The sequence below is a fragment of the Vidua macroura genome, chromosome 12 (assembly GCF_024509145.1).
Source record: "Vidua macroura isolate BioBank_ID:100142 chromosome 12, ASM2450914v1, whole genome shotgun sequence".
Lineage (NCBI taxonomy): Eukaryota > Metazoa > Chordata > Aves > Passeriformes > Viduidae > Vidua > Vidua macroura.
Genome location: NC_071582.1, coordinates 7,155,234 through 7,182,336, shown reverse-complemented (window position 1 = coordinate 7,182,336; position 27,103 = coordinate 7,155,234). Strand labels below are relative to the sequence as shown.

The 27,103-nt window shown below is 41.9% G+C and overlaps 3 protein-coding genes across 5 annotated transcripts in view; 2 read left to right on the top strand and 1 right to left on the bottom strand.

Moving 5' to 3' along the window:
- Nucleotides 1-10,135, bottom strand: part of MCEE (methylmalonyl-CoA epimerase) — a 15,843-nt gene extending 5,708 nt beyond the window's left edge. The window contains exon 1 of one of the 2 annotated variants that reach the window (XM_053987955.1): nucleotides 9,922-10,135. In XM_053987955.1, coding sequence (XP_053843930.1) covers nucleotides 9,922-10,054 — 133 coding nt within the window. In that variant the 5' untranslated portion in view covers nucleotides 10,055-10,135. Of the gene's footprint in view, nucleotides 1-383; nucleotides 489-9,921 lie in introns of those variants that run through there. The other variant, XM_053987956.1, reaches the window with a different exon arrangement.
- Nucleotides 2,168-9,030, top strand: MPHOSPH10 (M-phase phosphoprotein 10). Its single transcript, XM_053987954.1, has 11 exons — nucleotides 2,168-2,262; nucleotides 2,752-3,406; nucleotides 4,172-4,326; nucleotides 4,690-4,861; nucleotides 5,142-5,283; nucleotides 5,698-5,765; nucleotides 6,427-6,564; nucleotides 6,783-6,893; nucleotides 7,135-7,242; nucleotides 7,740-7,970; nucleotides 8,816-9,030. Exons 1-11 carry the CDS (start codon nucleotides 2,168-2,170, stop codon nucleotides 8,963-8,965), a joined length of 2,025 nt encoding a protein of 674 aa, XP_053843929.1. The 3' UTR covers nucleotides 8,966-9,030.
- On the top strand, nucleotides 10,094-27,103 carry FAN1 (FANCD2 and FANCI associated nuclease 1). 2 transcript variants are annotated; one of them, XM_053987953.1, is made up of 14 exons: nucleotides 10,094-10,166; nucleotides 11,072-12,496; nucleotides 14,701-14,841; nucleotides 16,100-16,295; nucleotides 16,610-16,843; nucleotides 17,311-17,442; nucleotides 18,600-18,708; nucleotides 19,442-19,561; nucleotides 20,001-20,165; nucleotides 21,086-21,254; nucleotides 23,875-23,978; nucleotides 25,371-25,565; nucleotides 25,945-26,073; nucleotides 26,868-27,103. In XM_053987953.1, exons 2-14 carry the CDS (start codon nucleotides 11,188-11,190, stop codon nucleotides 27,003-27,005), a joined length of 3,141 nt encoding a protein of 1,046 aa, XP_053843928.1. In that variant the 5' UTR covers nucleotides 10,094-10,166; nucleotides 11,072-11,187; the 3' UTR covers nucleotides 27,006-27,103. The 2 variants fall into 2 exon arrangements, with proteins under 2 accessions (XP_053843928.1, XP_053843926.1); XM_053987951.1 differs by lacking the exon at nucleotides 10,094-10,166 and adding an exon at nucleotides 10,724-10,741.

Sequence of the window (27,103 nt, the reverse complement as noted above, 5' to 3'; positions counted from 1 at the left end):
CTACCAAGTAAAATGGTGTGGTTTAGGTATTGTGAGTTTAACCTGCTCTACCAGAGTTAGCAGTACAGGTTATTATCATAAACGGGAAATTATTTTCAATTTCACCTCCAAACCACATCTCAAAAAAGACAAGTTCCTCCTTGTACCTTAAGTTTACCCTATGCAGCTAATGTCAGTCGTTAATGTGCCCGTCAGTTGGATCGGGAGAACTTGTTTTTATTTACAGACGCGGCAGCTTCGTTCGGCCTGCGAAGCTCTCACGGGGAGATCCGCCGGGCCGGAGCACACACCGAGACCCACGGCCGCCCCGTGCCGGCCCCGCCGCCGCCGCCCGCGCTCCCGCCGCCCTTCCCTCCGCGCTGCTCGCCGCCGCCCCGCGTTACCGGCCGCTCCGCGCCGCAGCACCGCCGCCATCTCAGCGCCCGCTCGGCCGCGGGCAGCACCGCCCTCCCCGGCACCGCTCCGCGCGGGCCCGGCGCCAGCGCGGCGTGTCGGCAGCGCTGTGTCACGGGAGGGGCCGTGCCCGCCTGCACAGCGCCATGGGAGCTGCGGGCCCGGCGGCCCTGCCCTCGCAGCGGCCGTGCCCTCGCAGCGGCCGTGCCCTCGCAGCGGCCGTGCCGGGCACTGCCCGGATCTGGGACAGAACGTGCGAAAGAGGCCTGCGGTAGAAAGGGGCATTTGCCGAGGAAGTTTCTGAGCAAATCCCACAGAATCAGTTAGGTTGGAAAAGACGACCGAGTTCACCGAGTCCAAACTCTTACTGAACACGCTTTTGTCAACTAAACCAGAGCTCTAAGTGCCACATCCAGACCTCCCTTAAACACCTCCAGGAACAGTAACTCCACCACCTCCCTAGGCAGCCCATTCAAGTATCTAATCACCCTTTCTGAGAAGAAATTTCTTCTGATGTCCAACCTGTCCAACCTGTCCCCTGGTGCAGCTTGAGACCATGTCCTCTTGTCCTGTTGCCAGGACAAGTGACACCAGGACGGTGTCTGGCTGGACCCTCCAGGTGTAGGGACTTCTAGAGGGCAATAAGGTCACCCCAAGCCGCCCAGCTCCCTCAGCCACTCCTCATCCGACCTGTGCTCCAGTAACTTTTCCAGGTCTGTTACCATTCTCTGGACTTGCTCCAGCATCTCAATGTCCTTCCTGTACTGAGAGGCCCAGAACTCAAGGGTGGCCTTACCAGTGCAGAATACAGGGGAAGAACCACTTCCCTGGCCCTGTTGGCCACGCTGTTCCTGATACAGACCGGGATGCCATGAAGCATTGTGCCAGAGACTCAGGACAGTGAGCAGGCTGTGTGCTGATACTGCACTCTTACTGTGTCAGGCATAGCACACTGCGAGTTGCTGAGATATAAGTATCTCGGTACATTAACAGCTTGTGCCACTTCAAATCTTAATTTCTGGCATTGCAGGGCATTCTTTTCTCTGCACTAAAAAGACTTCATGTATTAGTTAGGAAAGAAACATGAAAGCGGCAGAGGCAGAAGCAGTATTGAAGTTAAAAGGTTAGTCATAGTTTTGGATCACGTTGCAGAAGGGCTGTGTGGGTGGCTGAAAACACAAGGGTCTGTAGGTGTAGGGCTTAATTTGACTTTATAAAATAAACCTTAAGAAACTACATGATGTAAGAGGGGACTTGAAGAGCACTGGGCAGTGCTGTGTGGATGGTGAAGGGGGTGTGTGTGTGTGTGTGTGTGTGTGCCTCGTTAGCCTGAACTTGTAGACACCAGGTAAGATCAGGTGTTTTGCCGGCACAATCAGCTGGAAATGTGCAGCTCCAAAATAGCCCTTGTATCTAGGTCAGAGATTCAAAACTGTGAAGTAAGATGACTGTAGGCTCACTATATTTAGAGCAGGTTTCCCAGTGCTGATGCAAATCCCAGTCCGCAGCAACACCGCGCCCTTCCCAGGGCGGGAAGCAGCAGCCACCGGGCATGACTGCCATACCATGCTGGGGGTTCTGGGAGAACGAGGCGCTTCTAACAGAGGGCTGGGCCAGGGGGCGGGGATGCCACGGCTCGGGAAGCGGGGCGGGGCAGAGCTCCGCGGGCGGAACCACTGTGTGCGGAACCTTGGCGGCGGCCGCGGGAGCCGCCGGGCCTGAGCGCTGTGCCGCGCGGCGGAGGCGGTGCCGGGGCCCCACGTGTGCCGGGGCGATGGCGGCGGTGCCGGGCGTCCCGGGGATCCAGGGCATCCAGACGTGCCTCAGGGTGGCGGGAGCAGCGGCGGCGCGCCCCGAGTGCTTCCTCAGGTACCGCGGGGTGGCGGGGGGAGGCATTGGTAGCCCTAGAGAAAAACCTTCTACACCTACCCAGGTGTAAAAGTTGAGGAGTGAGGCGGTGGAGAAGCGCAGTTACATCTCTGCAACCTGGGGTCTGGCTCTTGGACGACTGAGGTGTTTAGAGCTGTACTATTTACTTCTCCAAAATGTCTGGAGTGCTTAAATAAGATCAACATATTGTAAGATGCAGCTGTAGAAAGCTGGAATTTTCTCTCCACTGCTACTTCCTACACGAAGTGTAATAAAGCTGAAAGGATTAAGAATTTTGTGATTTTTTTTCTGTGACTGTGTAGTAGCAGTACTGCAAGCGATGTATGGAAAGTTAAGCCGCAGCAGTAGCTATTGAAAGGTGCTGTTCTGTAGCACTGGAGAACCAAAGCAGGTACAACAAGAGCAGCCGTGTGACCCTGTGATTGACTTAGTGGAAAGTGTTAAGTTCTTTTATTTTTCTGCTCTCAGTGTGCAGGATGGGCTGGCTGCCGACTTCAGAGCGATGACAAAGACTCTCTATGATTTGAATAAAGGAAGTAGCATAGTTCGTGGGGGCCCCCTAAAAGAGCTGGTGATAGAAAAGTTTGATGAAGAACAGATTTGGCAGCAACTAGAGCTCCAGAACAATGCAGTTCTCGATTTCTTCAAGAAATCCATTACAAGGGATGCCGAGGATGAAGATCTTTGCCTTCTCTCAGACCAGGAAGAGGATGGCTCTGATGCAGAGACCAGCAGTGACAAGGAGTTGGAAGACAACATAATGGAAGCAGAACCTGAACAGATGAATGTGTGTACAAAAGATAAAGATAAAACTAAAGCTAAAGAAAAGCAAAGTAAACTCAGAGAAAGCATAATGCAGAAATACAGTGATGAGGATTCTGATATTGACTTTGATATTGAAGCACTGGAGCAACAAGCGAAGACAGCCAAGGAAACCACATTGAGAAAGAAGGGAAGAAAATCTGTAGTGGATGACAAGTTTTTCAAGCTAGCTGAGATGGAAGCTTTTTTAGAACATGCAGAGAAGGAAGACAGGGAAGAAGAAGAAGAAGAAGATGACATTAATTATTTTGAAGACATTATCTCAGATGACGAGGAAGACTCTGAAGAAGCTAAAGTCAAAGTAAGTTTTTTCCTTTAAATCAAAATCTGGTATCTATTAGGATAACCATAAAGTGTTTAACTCTGTGTAGAAACTGCCAAGTTACATTTGTTTATGTGACACTAATGATTACTTCTGAAGCTTTACTTTAACAATCAATATCTGGTAAGAAAATTTCCTGATGTAGAAGGACATAGCATCCTGCTATTCATTCTCTCCTTACATGGGCCTTGGGCTTTTACATAAATAAAGGAAGAGATAACACCCACAGGAAATCAGGGACCTTAAAGAATTGCCAAATAGGTGACCCAGCAAATGAAAAAGATTTGTCACTCAGCATCCGGCAATTAGAGATCACTAAGGTGGCTGATGCAGAGCAAAGGGCTTTTTCCAGGGACATGGCCTTGTAACTCTGATACAACTTAAACTGATGAGTAATTGATTCAAAAATAAGTATTTTATTTTTTAATATTACCAGACATTCTCACTGGCAAGTAAGAAATAGACCCAGGAATCAGTGTGCATTCTAACAAGTATTTGGCAAAATCTACAGCTCCTTGACTTCTGTATGTGTAAGTGGTAGAGAATTGTAAACACCAGGAAAAGAAATCAGTTTTACTATGACGCCCTACCACAGGTTAATGCATCACTACCCTGAATTACTGTTGCACAAGAAGTGCTGTTCCCCAGGCACTGAAGACTTTAAAAGACAAGATACTCTTTGATTTCTGTCAGTCTTAACAGCTGTGGTTTATTTGGTTTTTTCTTTGCCTTTCACCATTTTAGCCAATTAAAAGTTCTAGAGATATGACATACAAAGATTTCTTTGATCCAGTTGATGATGATGGTGATGATGATTTAGTAGCTAATGATGCTGAAGAGGATCAGGAAGAGGAAGCAGACAGTGCCATTGAAGAGCAAAATGAAGGAAGTATGTCTGAGTAAGTAAAATGTTCTCATCATTTTACACAGAAGTAAAACAGAAAATACTGAGAATGCCACGCTCACTCTGGTCATAGTTTGCCATTCTCAGTTAACGGTTGTATGTTCATGGTTTGTGTTGTCAACTTAATTTTTTAAAATATTGTCTCTTGATCTTTATTTGAATAAAGCATTTAAGAGTTGTTCGACGTTATTTTTATTATCCAGAAGTTTCCCTAGTGTCCTCTACCTTTAGGGGGATCCTTGAAACCTGTTGTAAACTGTAAGTTACTTGTAACAGGTAAACATTTAAGGGGTGAAATATCTTCATGTGAAAAACTATAAAGGCTTCTCAACTTTTATATTAAATGTTATTGTTACAGGTTTGAGGATATGGATGAAATGATGGAGCACATGAGAAGTAAAGAAGCTTCTAAAAAAGTAACTTTCAATTTGCCAGATGACAGTGAAACAGAAGATGTAACTGAAGGGCAATCAGAGAAGGGCATCAGTCCCAGTGAAATAAAGTCATCATTTGAGAAGAGACAGGAAAAGGTAATTTTGGTGTGGTTTTCTTTGGGTTTTGTTCATATTTTCTTTGGCTAATACTTAAAAACAGTGGCAAATATTTTTTTTTTTTAATGGTTGTTTCATTTGTTCAGACTCCAGCAAATACAAACAAGGTATTTGAAATTTAAGGAGGACGTGTGGTTTATCTACACAGATACATCTGCAGTCATATATTCCCTCATGTACCTGAAATAAATATTAATTTCTTGCTGCGAGTTTAGGAATGAGCTCTCTTTTAAATTTCCTAGGAAATTGTGTTTTCCAGATGAGCAAAAAAATAAAAAGCTTGGAAGAAGCATTGTTAGAAGAGAAACCGTGGCAGCTTAAAGGAGAAGTGACTGGACAGAAACGCCCTGAGAACAGCCTGTTGGAAGAAACAGTGCTTTTTGACCATGCAGTCCGAATGGGTAAGGAGAGGGACAGCGCTTTGCTCACAGCATGTTCCAGACCATGATGGGTGTTCTGCCCTTTGACCTTGCTGAAAACACCTGTGACTCAAGAGCAGAGTAACAGGAGACCAGGCTAAACTTCTTGATGTGATTTTGAGGTTGTTTCACATTGCATTTTCACAGTGGAAACTATAATTTCTTTTTGTTAGTTTTTAATTTACCTGCAAGTTCATAACTTTGCTGGCAGACCTAATAATTTATCAGCCTCACATAATGTGACTTACTTTTACTTACATTTACTTACTTCACCTTCAATTGCTACATTTTTGTGAAGACTTTACTTTCTTTTTCTGTAGTTTATTCTTTATAGAACAAGACCTATTTCTTGCTGGAGAAACATTAATCTTAAAATTCTTTGCCTTTTTCTTTCAGCACCTGTGATCACAGAAGAAACTACTTTTCAGCTTGAAGATCTCATTAAACAGAGAATATTGGATGAGGTTAGTATTATCTTACCTGTTCCTCCTTACATTGTTCATAGACTTAAATCACAGGGCACATTCCAAGGATGAGTTGGAATAATTTCCAATGTTAGATGTAAAATTATCTTAATTTCTGCAACTGGTTGTTCTTTTGTCTTGATGAATGTGCCTTTACATTTCTAAGGACCCCTATTTTTATATCCCTGTTATATGCCAAGTTTTGGTGCACTTCAGAACAGACTGTGTGCAGATAAAACTGTAAGGAGTTTATTTGGAATATAAAGCTAGCCTGTAAGTATTGGCTGTTACCATGACTAGTGCTCTGAGCTCTCTCACACTGACCAAACTCAGTTGTTTGCTTCAAAGCCACTGACAGAAAATTTGTATCTCACAGCTTGTTGAGCCTTACTGTTCATTGAATTTAAAAAGCCAGGGAAGAGTTTGTAACTTGTTATAGTTGTTGCCTTCATTCACTAAAACCAAGGACACAAGTAGAGCTATAACTTTTATTACTTTTTTTTTTTTTTTTTTAATAAAAGTGCAAAACTTGATGAGTCCTGGGAAGCTACATGCATAAACTAGTTAATGTGCCAGATAAATAACTGAAAAATGTTCTAAATAAGATGTAGCTGGTACTTTACTGTAGTTGCAATTGGTCATTACTTTATGACTTTCTCAGGCATGGGATGACGTAGTACCAAAAGAAAAACCCAAAGAGGAAGCTTTTGAGTACAAGAAGCGGATCAGTTTGGATCATGAAAAGAGTAAGCTGAGTCTTGCCGAAATCTACGAGCAAGAATACATGAAACTTCACCAGGTAACATGAAGAATGCCTTTCCTTTGGGTTTTAAGTTCACACCGTGTACCCTTGTGTGTTCATTTATACACTTTCCAAGTGGAAGTAATTTAGCCTTTCTCTGAGTGTTCACCAGTGAAAGGGCTCTGAATTGTAAGTTGTGTTGTTACCAGTCTTGCTTACTTAAAGTAAAATAGCCTTATGAATGGTGTTACAGTTACATTGCATTTTTAATGCAGCAAAAGACTGAAGAGGAAGAAAATCCTGAACACAAAGAAATTCAGGAAATGATGGATTCACTCTTCCAGAAGCTGGATGCACTTTGTAATTTCCACTTCACACCCAAACCAGTAAGTGCATAAGTTTCATAAAGTTGGGGGCTTTCTCCCTTTTTTTTTTTTAACTGGATACTTTAAAATATATTCCAGAAATGGAAAGCAAAGTAAACATTGGTGTTTACTGAGCTAATTCTTATTTCATATTAAGTGCACTGTGATTGCCTCTAAACAAGACCAACTACTTGTGATATTCAGTTGTCTGCCAGCTGCTGAGATGCTGTGCTCAGTCCCAAATGTGTCTCCTTATTTCTAGGCGGTGCCAGAAGTTAAAATCGTTTCAAACCTTCCAGCTATAAGTATGGAAGAAGTAGCACCAGTTGCTGTTAGTGATGCTGCTCTCTTAGCACCAGAGGAGATCAAGGTAAATATAAAATAGCATAAGGGGCTATAGAAGGATGTACTGTCTGTCAGATCAGTGGGAATTCTGCCCTTCCCATCCTGGTGGGTGGTTCCACACCTTCTGGACTTTTTTGGCGTAGAATTTTAGCATTGGTGGTTGTTGGGAGGTTTGGAGGGCTGAGGTGGTTTATTTTTTTTCGATTTTGTTTTTTTCCTAACTGGGGAAAGAGTAAATTTTATTTGGCTCCAGTAGGCCCTAATACTATGCTTTGGTTTTGATCTTAACTGTTACGTGGTGGTCATTGTTGTTCCAGCATTTATATGGGTATTGAGAGGGGGAAAGCTAAACAACACTAGGGCAGAGCAATTGGCATGTCCTGGATCAGTTGTACAAATCTCATTCCCAGCTTTTGTCAGTTTTTGGCCTTTGCCTTATCCTGAGCTGTCATTTGAAATAATGGAAAGATTTTAGTTCTGTGAAGTGAGTCTTGTCTTTTGCACTGTTATGGATCTATTTAGGAAAAGAACAAAGCTGGTGATGTAAAAACAGATGCAGAAAAGACTCCCACAGACAAAAAACGAGAACTCAGAAGGAAAAAGCTCCGTAAACGTATGAAGCGAAGGGAAAAGGAGAAACGTCAAAAGCTTCTTGAAAAGATGAAACCAGAACAAGGCACAAAACTTAGCAAAAAAGCTGCTGCAGCAAAATTAAAAAGACTTGCCAAAGAAGGCAAAGCATCTCTGCTCAAGGTAAGACTAAAATCCCAAGGACAGATAATTTTTCTCTAGAGAGAAAAGGAAAGTTTTTCCCAAAGAATTAATTACAAGTATAAGGTTGGAAAAACGTGAAAAAGCTGTATGATACAATTACTCTATATAAAAGCATGTTCATCAGGCAGAAATGATTTTGTGTGAGGTGCTACTTTTCTATTTATTTTGAACTTCACAAAGTGATGTTCTGCAAATACTAAGACATTTTCTTTTATTTCCTGCATTTAAGCCATTCCACTTCATCAAGTGGGACTCCTTGAATGCACATTGAAGTTTTTATGTTCTTTATAACCTTTGGGTAACTTAAACTGTTTTGTAATACAATATTCCTGTTTAACTTTGCCCTTTTTGTGGAGCCTTCCCTATAATCTCATCAGATTGATGTTGTTTTGCATGCTATAAAATGGTAAACTCGTGCCACTTATGATGCCTTTTAAATTAAATTCTAAAAATCTCTGAAATTTTGAAGTATGAGAAACTAATAGGAAAAATAACTTCATTGCTTCCAGATGTTTGTACTTACTTTTTCAGAAGGCAAGTAGAACACAAAATACAGATACCCTGTTGTAGTTCATGATGTGCAAGGGTCTGTTCTTGATGCCTGCTCTTACTTATCAGGCTAATTGCTACTTAGGAAGATAATGTAATATTTATTTCTTTAGATAGCAGGAGTGGAATAAAAATGTGGTGAACAATATCCTTTGAAAATCACTTACCAGATCTTTTTTTAAGTGAAATACCATTACGCTTGAGTAACTAGTAAATAATATAATGGTAGTGTTTGTACATTTCTTGGTTATAACAAATGTTTTGTCCAATGACAGGATGAAGGTAAAGACAAGGCCTTGAAATCATCTCAGGCCTTCTTTTCTCAGCTACAAGATCAAGTGAGAATGCAAATAAAAGATGCCAGCAAATTAAAGAAGAAACAGAAGAAGGAGAAAGCAATCTCTGTTCATAAACTGAAGTTGTAATTTACCTTTTTTATACATACATATATATACATCTTGTATATATTAAAATTTTCTTCCAAATTTGAGTAGGTTTTATTCTCTGTGGATCTTTAAAATGCTTTTTGTGAACTTCTAAGGTGATGTTCAGACAATTTTCTGTAGATTTTACTCTTATTTTCTACCATAGAACTCTGATTTATTCTAAAAAGAAAGATTCCTGGTGTGGGCAGATACATGTCGGTGTAAAATACTTGCCGTGTGCTGTGACTGCACAGTCTCTTTAATCTATAGCCCAGAGCTTTGTATCTGCTATTATAATAGCTCTGGATCTATAGCAGGAGGAACTGCATTTATTGAAAAACTGAGGATGTATCCAGGCATTTAAACTGTAGAAATTATACTCTGAAATTGTGATTGGCAAAGAGGGAGGACACAAAAGATTTTTAAGCCTGTGGTAACACAGAGGCAGGAAATTTTTAACTTCTGAGTCCAAGAATGGTTCGGGTTGGAAGGGCCCTCAGTGGGGTCATCTGGTCCAGTCTCCTGCTCAAGCAGGATCATCCTAGAGCACAAGGCACAGGATTGTTGTGGAATAGCTCCAGTGAGAGAGCTCCACACACTCCAGCCTCTCTGGGCAGCCTGATCCAGTGCTCAGTCACCTGCACATTAAAGAAGTTCTTCCTCACGCTCAGGTGGAGCTTGTGTGTCTCAGTTTCTGCCCTTTGCCTCGTGCCATTGCTGGGCAGCACGGAGCAGAGCCTGGTCCTGCCCTGCAGCTCCCTGCATACACTGATAGGCAGGGATGAGGTCCCTTCTCTTCATGCTTATTTTTACTACTCAGAGCAATAATCTCCCATACCAGCACCGTTTTCAGACTCCATACAAACAATAAATCTCAGGGTGAAAATATTTCACTATTTGCTCTTGTCCGAACAAAAACCAAAAAAAAAGACCCAAAAAACTCACCAACCACAAACCTCTAGTTGCTGCTCCTGTGGACCTCAGCTGTTTTACACACGTTGTCGTAAAAGGAAATTTTAAATCTGCGGAGGGCGTTTGCAACAGACCCCGCTCTGCGTGAGGGAGCGCGCAGAGCGCCGTGCCCGCCATCGGCGCTGCATTGCTCAGGCCTGGCGGCGGGCGGAGCGGCGGCCCCGGCCCGGCCCTCAGGGCGCGGCCTGGCCCCGCACGGCGCCGGGAACGACGCGCGGCTGCGGTGCCGGTGCGTGGGGAAGGGCAGAAGGCCCGCGCCGGGCCGGGCGGGCTGTGGAAGGCTCCGGCTGGGGCCCGCCGTGTGGGGGCACGGCGGCACGGGGTCTCAGCGCGGGGAGGGGCGGTGGCGGCAGCGGGGCGGGCACGTCAGGATGGCAGCCCCGAGAGCCCCTCGGGAGCCTGGGCCCTGCCATCCAGATCACCTGGAGAGCGGTGTGGAGCCGCCGGCTGCTCCTGAGCCCCGGTCCTGGCGGAGCTCGGCCCGAGCGCGCCATGGGCTCGGGCAGGCGCGGCAGCCGTGAGGGTGAGGGCTGCAGGGCAGCCCGGAGAGTGCTCTGGAAACGGGTGCTTGGCACCGAAAATAGTCTGTCAGTAGCAAACAAGACAGTGATAAAATGTTCCCAGCGACAGAATGAGGAGCAATGGCCATAAACTAAAACACAAGAAGTTTCACCTCAGCGTGAGGAAGAACTTCACACTGAGGGTGGCAGAGCCCTGGGAGAGCTGCACGGGGTGGTCATGGAGTCTCCCTCTCCGGAGACATTCCAAACCCACCTGGATGCGTTCCTGTGTCATCTGTTCCAGGTGACCCTGCTTGGGCAGAGGGGTTGGACTGGATGATCTCCAGAGGTGCCTTTCATCTCTGACTATTCTGTGAAAATTAGAGGACTTGCGTATTTGAATTCCAGGTTCACTTGCTGATGTAAATGCAAACTTGAGATTACTTTTCCATTACTTAGCCATCTAAAGGCAGCTGCAGTGCTCAGCTTGCCTGTGGTGTGCTTCCCTGCCTAAGCTAAAGGACAGTAGCATTGTAAGTTACAGATTACTTCTCTGCCTCTCTTCTGTTCATCTTGGTTGCATCTGGTACCTTAGAAGACCACTCATTCTGTGTTGTTTTTTTTTTTTTTCAAGGCATGTCAGAGGATTACAGATGGAAAAGTCAAGGAAAGTCTTTTAAGTATTACAGAATAAAGAAATATGGCCTGAATGGAGTTGTCTGTACCATGTAATCGCTGTGAAGCTTTGTAATGGCAGAATCTAGATCTTCAGGAATCAAAAGATCCCAAATAAGTTTGTCACTTGGTAAAAATAAGAAGAAAAAAGAAGCAACAAAAAAAGTGGAAGTTGCAGGAACACCATCTACACCTTCAGCATCATCCTCTATTACTTCCTTTTTTAACAATGTTCCCCCTGCCAAAGTTAGCTGTCCCATGTGTGGGCAATTGGTGCCAAGATATGGAATAAATAAGCACATAGATGAAACATGTCAGAGAAACCGTGGTGAGATTGGTGCTATTGATGCTACACTGAATTCTTTTAGGAATAAGAGTTCCCCAGCTGAAAATCTGAGCAAAAATTCCAGCTCGTATTTTTCAAAAAACCTCTTAAATCTAGAAACAAGTCTTTCCAAAAGTAATTTATTGAAAGCAGGAGGGAGTGCAGCACAACAGACTAGTCCTTATTTTAGCAATAGTGGTTCAGTCTTTAATGTCAACAGTGAATCCCAGGCTCGAACAGTTAGAACAGTCTCCTTGGGAAGCTTGTCTGCCAAACTGTCCAGAAGACGCTGCCTGCAGGGAGGAAAACAGGTCTTGTATGAAGAGATCAACTCTTCACCTCCAGCTCTTCACAGTACCTGTGGAAGTGCTGCAGCACCTGATGATGATGATGGTGATGAGATTGATGCTGGGCAGAGTTCTCAGAAAGAAAATCAGCCTTCTCAAAGAGAGCACCAGGAACAAAATTTTTCAAAGAGGGAATCTGAATTTGAAAACAAAATAAACAAATGTAATCAAGAAGACCTTGTGGATATAGTTCAAGTACAGTTACTGGCTGATAACATTAATGACAAAAGGTTCCCATCTGGTACAAGGAGCACCAAAGCAGAAAGCAGCTCTGAAGGTGGGATACTTAGTCCTGATAAATTTGAAACATCTCTAGCCACCCATACTTCAGCAGAGCTGACCAGTAATTTGGAAATTGAGACTCAGCCTCACACTGAGGTTACTCCTTCAAAGACAGAAGTGAACCGTGGGACAGAAGATTGCTTTAGCAGGGATGATGCAGAGGTACTTCCTGTGGAAGTTCTTGAAGACTTTAAAAATGACATGAACCATACTTTATTAGAAACTGTGGAAAAGACAGAATCTCAGGATTCCACTGGTGACATTCTAGACAAAATAGACGAGGTCCTCTCTGTGCCCAACTCTCCTGGTCACCCATACTACCTCCAGAATTTTTTAGTAGTCCTGCGAGCAGTATTGCAGAATGAAGATGATGTCAGACTATTTAATGAACAAGATTTGAACATTATAACCAAATTCTACAAATTATCAGGTATCTTTTTATTTTAAATACATTTCCACGTTCCCTCATGTAGTGGAACATTCTTACATAGTTTTATATGAGAAGTACTATATCAATTGACCATGTAACTTGATGTATTTTTTAAGGGAAGAAGCTCCTTCTTCTCAGTGGCTTTTTAAAAATTAACTCTGCTAATGTAGTTAGGTACAGCTCCTGAGAGAATGGGGGGACACAGCCTCACTCAGCCCTCCCAGCAGCCTGGCTTGCATCCTAATGCATCTCAGCTGGCCATGGACACAAGCAGCCAAACCTCGGGTGGTCGGCAGAGCCCATTGGTGCACTCCAGACCATAAGAATATTACAGTAGGGACATCTTGGAGCTTGGTAATGCCTTGTTTGTCTTGTGGTAGTTAAAAGGGAATATATAAAGAAAGAAAGCAACAGAAGTCTCGTTACTGGCTCTCTGAGGCAAGCAGTAGATGCACATCATTTGCATCCAAAGATCCAGGAATAAACTCACAGTTAGGCCAGTAGTGTATGCTGGCGTTGGCTACTTTGACAGACACTAAAAGAGATGTTCAGGATACACCTCCCCCATTTCCACACTCTGTTCCCTGGACGTGAACAACACTGATCGGTAACAGGAGCTTCTTCTGTTAGATAAAAGAGCTTCTTGTTTCTCTTTCAGTAGTGTGAGTTGGGAATACAGAAAGAATTATTGCAAAGTGGTGCTGATAAATCCATGTCTGCACTGGATGTGAGGGTCATGGATGAAACAATCTCTCTTTGCAGGGTAGGAAAGATGAAGCAGTTGAGCTGTAAGAAGTGAGAGGATAGCACTAAGCCAGTAGATAACAAGTCCTGGACAACTGGCAGATGGATGCCATTGCCTTCAAGAAATACCAGGCAGGATACTTTAAAAGTTCAGGTAGATGAGTTATGTGTCCCACATGAGAAGTTTCTACCCTAGCGTTATCTTTCAGTTATCATAACACAAAAAAGCCCACACACCTGCTTAGTACTATGAAGTTGCTTGAATATGGATACTTTCCAGTATTTAATTATTTTCTGCTGAAATGTCTGCCATTCCTCAGTGGGTTGTCTCTAACTCAGTGTAAGTTTATGAAGCTTATTATGAAATTATTATTGCAGCCCTAGTTTGGTCAGTTCCATGGCCTGGAGAAAGAATGCCTGTGTGTTAACATTTTCCTTTCTCCAGAATGATAAAAACTGGGGACAGACTTTAAAGGAGTTATAACCCCACAGAGAAAATGACAAGTTATATGTCTGAATGTAGTTCTTCCAGTGAACTGATCCTGGAAAGATTCTATTAAAGAAAAGGCTGAAAAAGTCTTATAAGGACAGGAGAATTGTTAAATAAACATTTAATGTTTATCTGCCATTTCTTAAATATGTCTAGGTCTGGTAGTGTTTCAGTGGTTTTTTATTAGTGATCATTTTCAGTTAAGCAGTAGCAGACAGTGGTAAAAAATAGAAGTTAATGGGGCTTGATTTAAATATTCAAAAGGTTGTTGAATGTAGTGATAATAGCTAGACTATTTTCAGCTAAAATTTAATAAGCTATTTTGTTGAATTTTGGCATTGTTAGCACTTAAAAAGCCTTTTTAAAAGGTACTTTAAAAGAATACTTTCCTGATAAAAACCAAATGAATAGGAGTTTTTTTCTCATTGTTTTCTTTCAGTAGATGTATTAGTATAATTTGGCTTATCTTTGGAAAAATAAGAACCTGAAGAATGCTGCACAGAGAGATATTCCGTGATTATGAAATTATTCTGTCAGACTGCAGCTTCTTTTGTTCTCTAGCATGAAATATTTGGTCATTGAATGACTGTTTAACAAAGCAAAAAGACCTATTTAACAACACAAAATGCAGGGTTGAAAAATGAAGTTCTCTTTTTCTATAAAACTAAATATTTCTTGAAGGGTAAGCATGTCAAAAGGCATTTTAGTAATGTACATTACCTAGAAAACATGTTGTAATACTTTTCCACCTACAAAACTTAAAGATCCTAATGAATTTATTAATTGCTTGGAAAGGTAATTCTGGTATTTTACCAAGTCTGCTTGTAGAACACGGGGAGATGTAAAATGTGTTTTAGAGAGTACCTGCATCAAAGTAATTTTTCTGGTTAATGTGATGATGTGGTGCTTAGTACTGTGTTTAGAATTTACTCCTCTTTTTGTCTTTCCCTTCTTTAAATAAAATTTACAGTTGGTGGGCAGAAGTTGTATGTAAGACTTTTTCAACGCAAGCTGAACTGGTTAAAGGTGAACAAAATAGAGTATGGGGAGATAAGTGTGGATTTGTCACCAATAATTGAAGAACTGGTTGAAGCCAGATTCCTACAAACAGGTAAGGCCAGCATTAATAAACCTTTAAAATGCTACAAATAAAATCTGAAGTTGTGTCATGTTAGAGATCAATGCAGTACATGCTTGTTTGTGCCTTGGGAACAGAATAGAGGAGCAGAATAAAGGCTTCAGGTAGATGAGTGGTCTTGTGAAAATACAAATAGTGCAGATTAGATAATAGAGAACATCAGGTTTTCTGAACAGCATTTTTTTTATAACTCAGAAGAATTTTTTAATCTTTGCAGTTGTTTTGAAGTTGTAAGGGGTGTTCTTTTTCTAGTTATTCCCTTCCTTCAAAGCAGACCTGTGAAAAGGTCCAGAAGAAGGTGCAGAAGAATTTCAGGGTGAACCAGATAGCATTGTTAATACATTTTTTAAGAACCTGATGCCTATATAACTTAGGTCAAAGTTACAAGGTGCTTATATAGCTTGAGTTATAAGACATCAGTACAACCTGATATAGATACATAAACTGATATCAGTATAACCTAAATCATGACTTTTTTATGTATCTATATAACCTGATATGAATATAAGCTGAACCGTAACTTTTATACCTATATAACCCAAATCAATACTTTTATACCTATATAACCTGATACAAATAACTTTCTATACAATGTAATGGGGCATATGGTTAACTAGTTGCTTAATGCTGAATAGACATAAAAGAAGGTGGATAGCTTTAGAGATAGGTAAGTACAGTTAATGAGAAATTGGTACATGTAAAGCCAATTAGCCACAAAATAAAGACATTTAGGCAGGTTAGGACCAGACAGACCGAGGAACACAGTAACTGTGCATGCTCCAAAAACAAAGTTGAAAACTTCAGAGGACTGAAGAAGACTTTGGAAGCCTTCATCAAAGACCCCTGACGAGCCCTGAATCAGGGAGGTGCAGGCACAGTGCAAAAGAACTGTCTAATAACACTCAGATCATACCATGTAAATTAGTTCTGGCATCTGTGTGATGATGTTACAGTGGCAGAGTTACACTAAGCAACACTTACTGCATAAACATACCACAGCACTTGGCAAAGGTGGGTGAGTTAGGTGGAGAAATCCCCTTCACCTGCAGTGCTGCAATAAACAAAATACCTGCCCTACAGACACCAGTCTATGGGGTTTTATTTCCAGCCCACCTTTTGGGCATCAAACCTAAATCATTATATTAGTGTTAGGTTGTATGCATGTACTGTGAGCTGTTGCTTGACACAATAATACAACACAATGAATATATGTGGATAATTTTACTTTTAGAATCTGAATTGGAAGACCTGTATGAAGGGCTGGATTTGCTTTCAGCCCCTGAGCTAAAAACACTGGCAAAAGTCTTTCACTTGCCAAACCCAAATGGTCAGAAACAGCAACTTGTGGATGATCTTCTGAAGTTGTCAAAGCAGCGTTCGATCTTCAGCAGGAGTCAGGCTGGTATCGGGACAGTGATTTTAAAAAGGTAAATGTTTACAGGTAAATTTTGCAGGTGAATGGAAGTTGTGCTTCAAATGACTGAAATCTAGATGCCTTTTCAAGAGAGGACTGTATTTAGTAAATTTATTAATAAAAAGGGTGGCATTACATTTCAATTCACAGTGAGTCAAAGAGAAGGGTAAATACTAAACTGCATAGTCTCTCTGCTTCTTTCAAGGAAAATCAAGTTTATGCATTAATTGGCTTGGAAAAAAGTTATTCTCATACTTCATTCAGTATGTTTTAGTTTTTACAAGTCATGGTAAAAACCATGTTATAATATTTTATTTGTCCTTCCAGGGTGAAAGACCTGGCTGGAAAATGTGTCAGGGTCTGCAAAGGTGCTCGGGCTGTCTTTTCCCGAATCCTGCTGCTGTTTTCACTGCCTGAGTCGCTGGAGGAGGAAGAAGCTGGCAGTGCTGGTCAAGGCCTGCTCTCCACAGTCCTTAGGGCAAACATGGGGCATATGGTATTCCCCAGTTACACAGTAAACAGGAAAACACAGGTCTTCCAGGACAGAGAGGATCTCATCAGGTAGGGAGAGCTTTGGCAGCTTGGAAATCTGTTCATTTCTGAAAGAGCTTTACTGCAGCATTTGTGCAGGCAAATAAGAACTCAGATGTAGTACTCCAGATGTAAATATTTAGAAGTGTCAATTTTGCAATTATTTTAAGTACATTTTTCTGTCAAGGTAGGAGTTGTAATTCACAGTGGCTTGCATTTTGAAACAAAATAGCTTATTTATTTGCTTCATGATAATGTGATGAAAGCTGTTTCTTCATTTGCTATGCTGATTCTGAGCTAAATAAAAATTATATTCTCTAGTGTTAAGTAAATTTAAACATTATGTGCCCTGCTAGTTTAAACTCTGCTAATCCTACAAGATTAAGAATAAAGATAGCTGCATGATTCAATGTCTTTAGAGACTGGAGGGGAAAGAATTTATTTCTTTCAACTGTAGATGCTTTTCAAGTGTGGTAAAGTTGTGGTTTTTACCACAGGTATGCAACTGCTGTTCATCTGTCAAATGATATAGCCACTGCAATGCTAAATGGGAACTGGGAAGAAGCTAATAATCTCTATTTGTGTGCTAAAGAAACCTGGAGCGAACTGAAGAATCACCCCTCTTTGAGGTACTGAACGGGAAACTGTTAAATGTATTATATTACCTTGGATACTGTTCCTTTGGAGAGAGGCTTATCAGCTAGGGATGTTATTTATACCTGATAAAGCAAGAGACTTTAGTGCTCTTGAAAGCTTGGAACTTCCTGATTGTTTAGCTTTTAAGTTACAATGTGAAAAGACCTTTTTTATAAAATCTTGGGAAAGAGTTGGTAGGCATGGATATAGCAGTAAAACAGTTCTGTCCTATGTGCCAGTACAGGAGAACAAGAGCCTTATTTTCTTATTTTTCCCTTGTCATAGTTTTTTGGTTTTGGTGGTTTGTTTTGTTTTGTTTTGTTTTGTTTTTTGGGTTTTTTTTTGTTTTTTTTAATGGCTTTCAAACAAATGGCAATAAGCAGAAATTAAAATTGACTGTGAACAAAAGATGTTGCAAATGTTATGGGAAAACATGCTGGGTTATTAATGTCTTTAGATTTCCAAGTGGGTGTTGCTCAGGAAATGTTACTGAATATCTGAGAACTGAAATAACATTTATTGGGTTTTAAATGTTCTTGATCAGTTTTTCTTTTAATTATTTTGAGGGTTTTTAATAATACACCACAAATTAAAGCCTTATATTTGGCATTATATTCAATTCCATGGCAACTGATTTAAAATAATATTCATAGGGGGTCATTTGGAGGTCTGTTCCATTTTACACTGAAGACAGTGGAAAAATCTATTTTGATTTTAAAAATAAATTTGAAAGACTTTGTCCTGAAATACAGAGGTGCCTACTGAAAAGATGTTGGTCTTCTTTTATGGCAGGAAATTCCTATTCGAGACTTTTTCTTTTGTTCAGCTTTGTTTCTGAAGTGGAACTGCTGACTTATGAAAATGAGTGGTAACAAAATATGATGTAGTAAGTTACTGTTTTGCATCTGTTTTAAAACTTACTGATAATTCTGCTGGTGTTGATATTGAAATAAGCTGTGCAAATGCAGCTTGCACCTGCTCCCTAAGCCAAACTATTGCCTTACCTTTGGGTTCTTGACTTTGCAGCTGGGATACTTATTTCAGATCAGTTTAGATATATAAGGCATTTAGTTTGGTAAATGCTTTAGGTGTAAGTATTCTTAGTAAAATTGACATCATTAAATTGATCTGAACTGCTCTTATTTTTCAGCTATCACAGAATTTTACCTGATTACCTGCGACGTTTCACAGTTGGCTGGGTGTACACAAGAATCCTTTCTCAAGGAGTTGAAATTCTGCAGAGACTTCACAAGTATAAGGTAAAGTGGTGAGGGGAATAGAAATAAGTGCTTAATTTTTTTACATGAATTTACATTTCTAAAGTGGCTGGAAAATGCTGGTAATATGTTTGCCAGGACTTGCTACAGTTCTAGTAACAAGTTAACTTCTAAGGGAAAAGTGCCCCTTTTTTCTGCTGCTTTAGAAAGTTTTAAATTGTTTTGATTTCTGCTTATGCTTTGAAGATTTACCATATGTAATACACCATAAAACTATTGCTGAGATATGCTTGTTTCATTATTTAAAGATACCTGTGTTTCACTAGATTTGGATATTGCTTTTAAATAAGAAAAATCTTGAAAGAGAAGTCTTCCAGAAATCCCTGCCTCTTCCTAAGGAATTAACATCTCCAAAGGCCTCTGACTTACATCTTAAAGTTAATCAGATTATTTTGAAAAATACTTCACCTCAGCAACAAAGCAACAAGTAATACTTAAGATATTTTTCATATACAATAAGGGATACAGAAATTATAAAAATGCTGTATTTTTGGCAGCTAACCTTTAAGTTCACATAAAAATATCTCTATTCTAGAGTTTTTAAGATACACATATGGATTTGAAATGGGTATATTGGGTAATGGAGTAAAAACTAGGTTTGGATTGTCCAGAGAGAAAGTTTCTGTACTATTCATTAATTAGAAGGGAAAGTGACAAGCTCACTTGAACTTGGTTTTGTAACCCAGTTAATAAAGGTACAATCCCATTGCTACAGGAAGCAGTGCAGCAGCTGCAGAACCTCCTGGCCCAGGATGTGTACTGTGCTGACAGCAGAGGGAGATGGTGGGATCGGCTGGCTCTGAATTTACATCAGCACTTGAAAAACACTAAGAAGGTATCTTCAAAACTGCTGCTGGAAAGCTGGAAACACTACAGACATTGTCTGAAAACATTTTTTTGAAGTATTTCTTATGGCAAGAACAGTGGAGTAGAGTGTCCTAAAAATGCAGATTTTGTTAGGAATCCTAAGGTCAGACACCAGTTTCAACTAAGAAAATGAATCCACTTCCTTAATCAGTAGAAATTGAGAGGGATTTTTTTTTTATTGTACTGTACTGTACTTTTTTACTGTACTAGGATAAATTTGAGTCCAGAAGCCTCCTTGTGCAAATTGTTACTCATTGGTTAGAACTTCACCACTCGATTAGCGAGGTGGCCCTGTCCTGTACGCTGGTTCTTACACTCACGTGTTTGTGCTTAAATCAGTTGCTCTTGTGCAGAGAGGTGTGCAGAGGTGTCAGTCAATCGTTGTTTGTCCCCTTGCTGTTTGCCAGGCCATTGGCTGCATCCGGAGGGGGCTGGCAGACCCGGCCGTGCGCACCGGGCACCGTCTGTCCCTGTGCCAGCGCGCCCTGCGCATCAGGGACTCCCCCAGCTGCAAGCAGTTCCAGGGCCTGCTGCAGGACCTGCCCATCCTCACCGTGCAGGATGTGACTCATGTAAGCAAGGGAGCAGCAACTCTTGAGCTCTTTTTACTTCAGACAAGGAAAAGTAATCTAGGAGACTTGTTACATGCTGTGCACCAGCCTCTGACTGACATGGTGCAGGAAAAGGAATACAAATGTGTTTCTAAAACAAAAGCCTCTTGTAATCAAATACTTCTACATTGGTCAGCTTCTTACCTGAAGTTAGTCAGCTGTACACTGATCTAATTTTCATTGCTTTATATTTTTTATGGAAGTGATCAGCCATAAATTCCACTAATTTATCGGTAAAGCCATAGCCTTTCTGGCTGAAGAGTCTGATCAGTGCATTGCCTCTGGTGGCTGCAGGCCAAGCATTCTGTGTGCTGAAAAAGTAATAGTAACCTTAGCATGTTGTCAGCATTAGATTAATGGCTAAAAAAAAGCCACTGATCTTTTAGGAACCTTTGGAAGTTATGCACTCTAAATATGTGTTATGCAAATATTCAGTGTGGGGCACTTGCATCATAACAGAATAGATTTTTTAAAAATCTGTCTTTTCCATACCATTGTAAAGATAATTCTGTCTGGGCAAAATCAAAGCAGAGCCTCACTTCCTCTCTCAACCTCCTCACCTCATGTCTCCCTGCAGCCCTTCTTTGTCTCAGCCCAGAGTCTGTCTCCTCACTTTTCTGTGTTTCTGCTCCTGGTCCTGCATATAGAAAGGCTACCTTCCCATCTGCCCAGAATTTTTGCTAGACATTTGTTTTCTTAAAAATGTGCCGGTTTATAAAAGCTAAAGAGGATGATTTCACAGGAATGACAGGTTAAATTTTATTCAGTTGATTTTTGGAAACAAATCTAGTTCTGATTTTAAGCAAACTGAAAAAGGAATTTTGGGCTAAAGCCTTTTAAACGTGATGCTGGAAAGTAACCAAATGTTTTAATATGTTCAGGTTACAATCAGTGGAAAGATGTGTCCTCAGACGGGAATGGGAAAATCTGTGTTTCTCATGGAGGATATTGGTGATGGAGAAGGAGGCCAAGACTGCAGTGTATCCACAGTCATGTGCTCAGTTGAGGAGCTGGCATTAACTCATTACAGGAAGAATGGTTTCGATCAGGGTAACAGTACTGTTGGTTTGGGGATATTTTGCAGTAAAATAACTGTGAGAGTAAGCAAAGAAACTATTTACTAATCAGTTTAGTTAATAGACCAGTTTTAGCTGAGTTCCTTAGACCAAATTTTAGGCTGATTCTGTTTCCTTCCCAAACACCTCTAATACATCACTTCCTTACCAAAGTGCTCTAACATATATTTTCAGCCTGATCTGCTTTAATAATTTGCTGCTTTCATTTACTAAATGTGGTTTTGAAATGTAGTAGGAAAAACCCCAGTGTTTTTTCTTCGTCTACACAGAAAATCACTTACTTTGCCTTCCTTACCATTGAACAGCTAAGGGTAAAACAATTTAGGTTAAAGTGCTAGTATTATCATTTAAGGGAGTGTCACTAAGGAAATGTAAACCTCCACTAATTCTTGGTACTAGATGTTCATGAAAACAGTATATACCAATAGCACAACACTGCAGGAATTTTTGAAAAGGCTCTATTAGTAGTTTTTAATGCACTCTTACAACTTAGGAGCTATGAAAAGCCATCAACTAGTAAGAATATATAGGTCTGTTTTACAGGAAAAAAGCAAAAAAGGTAGGAAAGTTATTTTTAAAGATAACTTTTGTATCTTTCTATAAAATATATATTTTAATATAGTTTTATTTCATTGCTAATATTGTTGCAGCAAAAGTGGTCATATCAGAAAAAGGTAAATAGGAAGGGAGCAATATTTAGAATTTGAGAGAATTGTGCTGAAATTCCCACTCAGTTCCTCACTCTCACCCACTCACCATTGGTCTTCTTGGCTCTACAATTTTGAGCACACAGCGGCCATGTGTGATTTAGTGGTGATCCAGAATGCCCATACCAGCTTCATGCACACACCCCAACACACACATGCTCCCTCTCATATGTATGAGGAATCCTGCTTGTTTAATGCACATACACTATAATATATGGTATATAATAACATACATATTCTGGGATCTGTATGTGTGATGGGTAACACTGCATATACTACTGTAGATAATATATTGCACTAACAGACTAATAACACACAAATCACAGAGTGGCTGAGGTTGACAAGGGGCTCTGGGGGTCACCCTCAGCTCAAGAGCCAACTCTCCCAGACCATGACCTGCTGTAGAGTATCCCCAGGGAGGGTGAGTCCACAGCCTCTCTGGGCAGCCTGTGCCAGTGTTTCATCACCTTCACAGTGGAAAAGTGTTTCCTTGTGTTTGCATACGTATACATATATATACATGTGTATAGTCATACATATATATCTCTCTTTGTACACATATATATATAGAAATGCTCACAGAATCACAGAACCACTGAATGGTTTGGGTTGGGAGGGCTCACAGTGGGGTCATCTGGTCCAACCTCCCTGCTCAAGCAGAGTCATTCCAGAGCACATGGCACAGGACTGTTGTGGAATAGCTCCAGTGAGGGAGACTCCACAGCCTCTCTGACAGCCTGTTCCAGTGCACAGCACTTCATTGTAGAAGGCAGTCAGGTTCATCAGGCATTATTTAGCAGATGTGAATCCATGCTGACCACTCATGATCACCTTCTTGTCATCCCTGTGGGCAGAGATGGCCCCAGGATGAGGCACTCTGTCACCTTTCCAGGGAGTGAGGTGAGGCTGACTGGCCAGGACTTCCCTGGGTCCTCCTTTCCCTTTCTGCAGAATGGGTGACATTTGCTTTCTTCTGACACCTCTTCTGGTGGCCACCACCTTCCAAAGATGATGGTGAGTGGCCTCAGCATGGTGTCTGCCCACTCTCAGCACCTCTGGGTGCAGCCCCTCAGGGCCCATGGACTTGTGGATGTCAAGCTTGCCTTGGTGTTCTCTAAGCCAGTCTTCCTGAACCAAGGGAAGGTTTTCCAGCATTCCTTACCCCAGGTCTCCTGGGTCAGAGGTCCCTGAGAGCTGGTCTTGGCAGTGAAGACGAGTGCAAGGAAGGTGTTCCAGAGCCCTGCTCTCTGTATCCCCTGTTACCAGGCCCCCCCTCCATTCAGCAGCAGGCCCACGTTAGCCTGAGTTTTCCTTTTGGTGTTGAGGTATTAGAAGAAGCCCTCCTTGGTGTCCTCGATATGTTGCTTTCATATTCTTATATGTGTGCATGAACATATAAATGTGTAGGAGCACAGGTATACATGCATAAACACAGGTGTATTTGCATATATAAATATGTATACATATAAAAGATAATATTTACAATAAAATAGAGCAGCTACATAGAATAATATTTTATACAAGATCTGATTATATACTATATGTCATGTTTTGAATATATTATATATTATTATTATTATCATCCATATAGTATCCTTTTTTAATGTTAAAAAAAGTTGTGTATTGTCAGAGCCCAGTAAGCTTTGTGGGGGCCAGGCAGGGATGGAAACTGCTGCAGTGAAGGCCCCTGGCCTGGGAGCAGCAGGCTTGGGGAATGGGGCAGAATGAGCTGCATTTGCAGCTGCAGTGGGAATGTGTGCTGACACCAGCTGGCCATGAACCTCAACATGGTGTATTTCTGCTTTGGGTGGTGATGCTTCAGTACCTCTTCATATGACATTGCTGTAGAAATTAATGTTTCCATTTTTATTAAACTCTGCCTTTTAGGTATTCATGGGGAAGGCTCAACGTTTATTACACTGTATGGGATTCTAATGTGGGATATCATTTTCATGGATGACATACCTGATGTGTTCAGAAATTCCTATCAGGTAATTTTGGAAGGCTTTCTTTAGTTAATTTATTTTCCCATTGCTGTAAACTCAGTAATGATGTTAAAATCTTTTTTGTGATTATATTAACATTTTATTCTGAGGGACTTTCCAGACAGATCTTGGTGTTTCCTTCCTTTTATATTTGTTATATTTGGTTTATTGCCAAGGGCCTCCTCAGTAACCATTTGCTGTGTCAGACTGGATTCACAGTCAGAGAGGGTGGGATTGGTGTGGTTAAATGCTTGTGTCCTGTAGCTGAGCTTGCTGGGCAAGGTGTCCTTGATAGCAGTGGAGAAACACTGCTGTGCCCCAGCCTAGTTCCTCTAGTTGGAAGATGGCACATTCCATTAGAGAAAAGAAAAAACAACAAAAGAAAAAAAAAATCTGTTGCTTTTCAATAGCCTTATTTTTAAACTCAGGTTTGTTAGCACCCCTGCCCACCCCACCATTTTTTTTGGGATCATCCCTCCTTTTCGACAAAGAAAGAAGCAAGCAAACAACATTACAAAGCCCTCTCCAACAGCTCCCTGTAACACCCTAAGGTCTGTGATTCCAGGTGAACTTGTGGCTTTATTTTTCTTCACCATTTGAAGCAGAAGTCCTTGTGGCTGAGCTGAAAACCAGCAGGTTCACAAGTAGGACAGGAAGGGGACAGCTGTAACTCCAGAGGCCATACAAAACTGAAATGGAATTCATACAAATAGTTCTTCTTGTTGTCCTTATTAATGCAGAGCAAAACTCATGATCCTCGGGCACTAAAAATACTGAGCTCACACCTGATTCTCTCCGTCATTCCTAGGCTGTATTTTGTATGTGGGATTATGTGTGGCAGCCGTTTGTGTAAGACTGTTTCCTAAGCACTCTGCATTTGCGTCTGAAAATGGCTCTCGGCCCGCCCTGCTCAGCAGCGTCAAAGCTGAATTGCTGCAGGGGCTTTTTACACCGGTGTGTTCAGCGCTGTCCCGGGGCTCTTCCTGAGGGCGCTGAAGGATCCGCCCCGGCTTCATCGCGGCTTTGTTCTTTCACCTCAAACTGCTCACTGTGCCTGAGCAGTCTTGATCCCGATTCCAGATCCCACCGGGAACGTTACTGCTCAGAGCACTGGGAATGCACAGGATTCTTTGTTAAAGGAAACCTCTGTCTAGAGTTCAAAACAACAGAGCAGAGGCCAAGATGTGGCCAGTGTTGGTTGCACTGGCACTGGGTATTAAAACATATGCAATTTTTTCCCCACTTAATAAATATTTATATGGTGGTCATGTGCAATATAAATCAGCTCAATGTTTGATTGACTTTGTTGTTAAGAAAAATATGAAGTAGGACATTGTCATTCTGGGAACAGCTGCTGTGGTGGCAGTTCCTGAGAGCTGTGTTTACCTTTTCATCCAGACATCCCCCCTGGATTTATACACTGACAACTTCTATGAGAACAGGAGGGCTGTCATTGAGGCCAGACTCCAGCAGCTTCACACAGCTTCCTCGGAGACACTGGCAGAGTTGGTTGCTGATGTCTGGACCACTCAGGAGGGAAAAGCAGCAGCCCTGGTTAACTGGGGACGTTTTATTTCCCTCCAGCAAGTCCAGGTAAGGGACTGTTGCCCAGCATGGGCGCTCCAATTAGGCTTGACATTCAATTACACATGGCCCTGGTGTGCTCAACAGGTTGTATTGAGGCACTGAGCCATGGCAGATGGAGAGTGGTGGGAGGGAGGAATTGGAATTAGGGATTATTGTGCTGAAGTCCCTGCACAGGTAATGTGACAATTTTCTCATATGGTCACTTTTCCTGTAACAGTAGCTGAGAGCACAGCAGGAAAATTGATGTAAAAAACATCTACTTACATTTCTTGAGACTAAACAAAGAGCTGAAGTGGGCCATGTAGTATTCTTGGAACAGTATTCTTGTGAGGGTTGGGAAATGGTTCTGCAGGAAATTAAAACCAACCCAAACCTTCTCTTGCAGAGCCTGGTCTCTTGCCTTGGAGGAAGGTTCCTGAGCGGTGTTTTCCGGCGGCTTTCCAGGGACCTGCGGCACTGCCGGGGGGGCCTGCCCGACCTGCTCGTGTGGCGCTCCCACAGCCGGCACTTCAAGGTGTGTGGGGAGCACGGGAATTCCCAGCGCTCAGCTGCCTCCCCTCGTGTAAAACCTTGCACTTGTCAGCCCACACAAATTGTCATTCTTGTGGCGGTGGAGTCAGACCCGCGGCTCGGCTGCCCTGCCCCCACGGAGCACGGGGTGATTATCTGTTCCTCCAGCAGCTGTGCTGGCGCTGTAGTGGGCGTGGGGAGCAGCAAGATCAGCACTGGCTAAGGCTGGTGTAGGAAAGGTCTTTGATTAATCGTAATCTAAAGCACCTGTTATAATCAGCCACACATCGACTGCTGTTAGCAAGGAGTTCTGGCACCACTTCGACAAAATCTGGACTATTTGAGTCTACAACAACTGTGTCTGTGCAGAGTAGTGGAATAGCTACATAACAAGTTGCTCCAACAGGACATCTCATCTGTTGGAGCAACTTGTTATGTGTTCATGATACATAGCTGAATAGCAGAAATTAGTTCTCTAGAACACCTGAATAAGTTGATGTCAGTATCAGCTGGAACAGGTGAGGGTGTAGACAATCAATTTTGCAGTATGAGAGATCTTCATTCACCAAAGCTTTGGTCTGTGTTTTGGTGGATATTTACTATATAAAATTTCATTCTCTTACAGTTAAATTTTGAAATATGAGGTAATAATTCAGCACCCACTGGACCTTCCATTGTGCTAAAATCTCTATTATTTTTGTTGCAAATAAGAGCTGTAAAAAATACTTCATGTGTGGGAGCTAATGATCCTTCAGTTCCCCCAGGGACACACTTCTAACCATCCCCCTTTCCTTGTAGCTGGTGGAGGTGAAGGGCCCCAACGACCGCCTGTCTCCCAAGCAGATGCTGTGGCTGAGTGAGCTGCACAAGCTGGGGGCTGCAGTGGAGGTTTGTCACGTGCAGGATGTTGGAGGCAAGAGCAAACGCCTCAGCTGACAGAGGTTGGATCATGTGGGGAACTTGGGTGTGCTTAAAGGAACGGGTAGCACACACGAATGGCTGCTGCTGCTTATTAAAAATAGTTTCTTCTAAAA

Excerpts from the sequence above, each read along its gene's own strand:
- MPHOSPH10 (XM_053987954.1), top strand. The coding sequence starts at position 2,168 with ATGGCGGCGGTGCCGGGCGTCCCGGGGATCCAGGGCATCCAGACGTGC. Across the intron at positions 4,862-5,141 it reads TTGAGAAGAGACAGGAAAAG|ATGAGCAAAAAAATAAAAAG; the intron begins GTAATTTTGGTG and ends TGTGTTTTCCAG. Across the intron at positions 6,565-6,782 it reads AATACATGAAACTTCACCAG|CAAAAGACTGAAGAGGAAGA; the intron begins GTAACATGAAGA and ends TTTTTAATGCAG.
- FAN1 (XM_053987953.1), top strand. The coding sequence starts at position 11,188 with ATGGCAGAATCTAGATCTTCAGGAATCAAAAGATCCCAAATAAGTTTG. Across the intron at positions 14,842-16,099 it reads AGCCAGATTCCTACAAACAG|AATCTGAATTGGAAGACCTG; the intron begins GTAAGGCCAGCA and ends TTTTACTTTTAG. Across the intron at positions 21,255-23,874 it reads GAAGAATGGTTTCGATCAGG|GTATTCATGGGGAAGGCTCA; the intron begins GTAACAGTACTG and ends TCTGCCTTTTAG.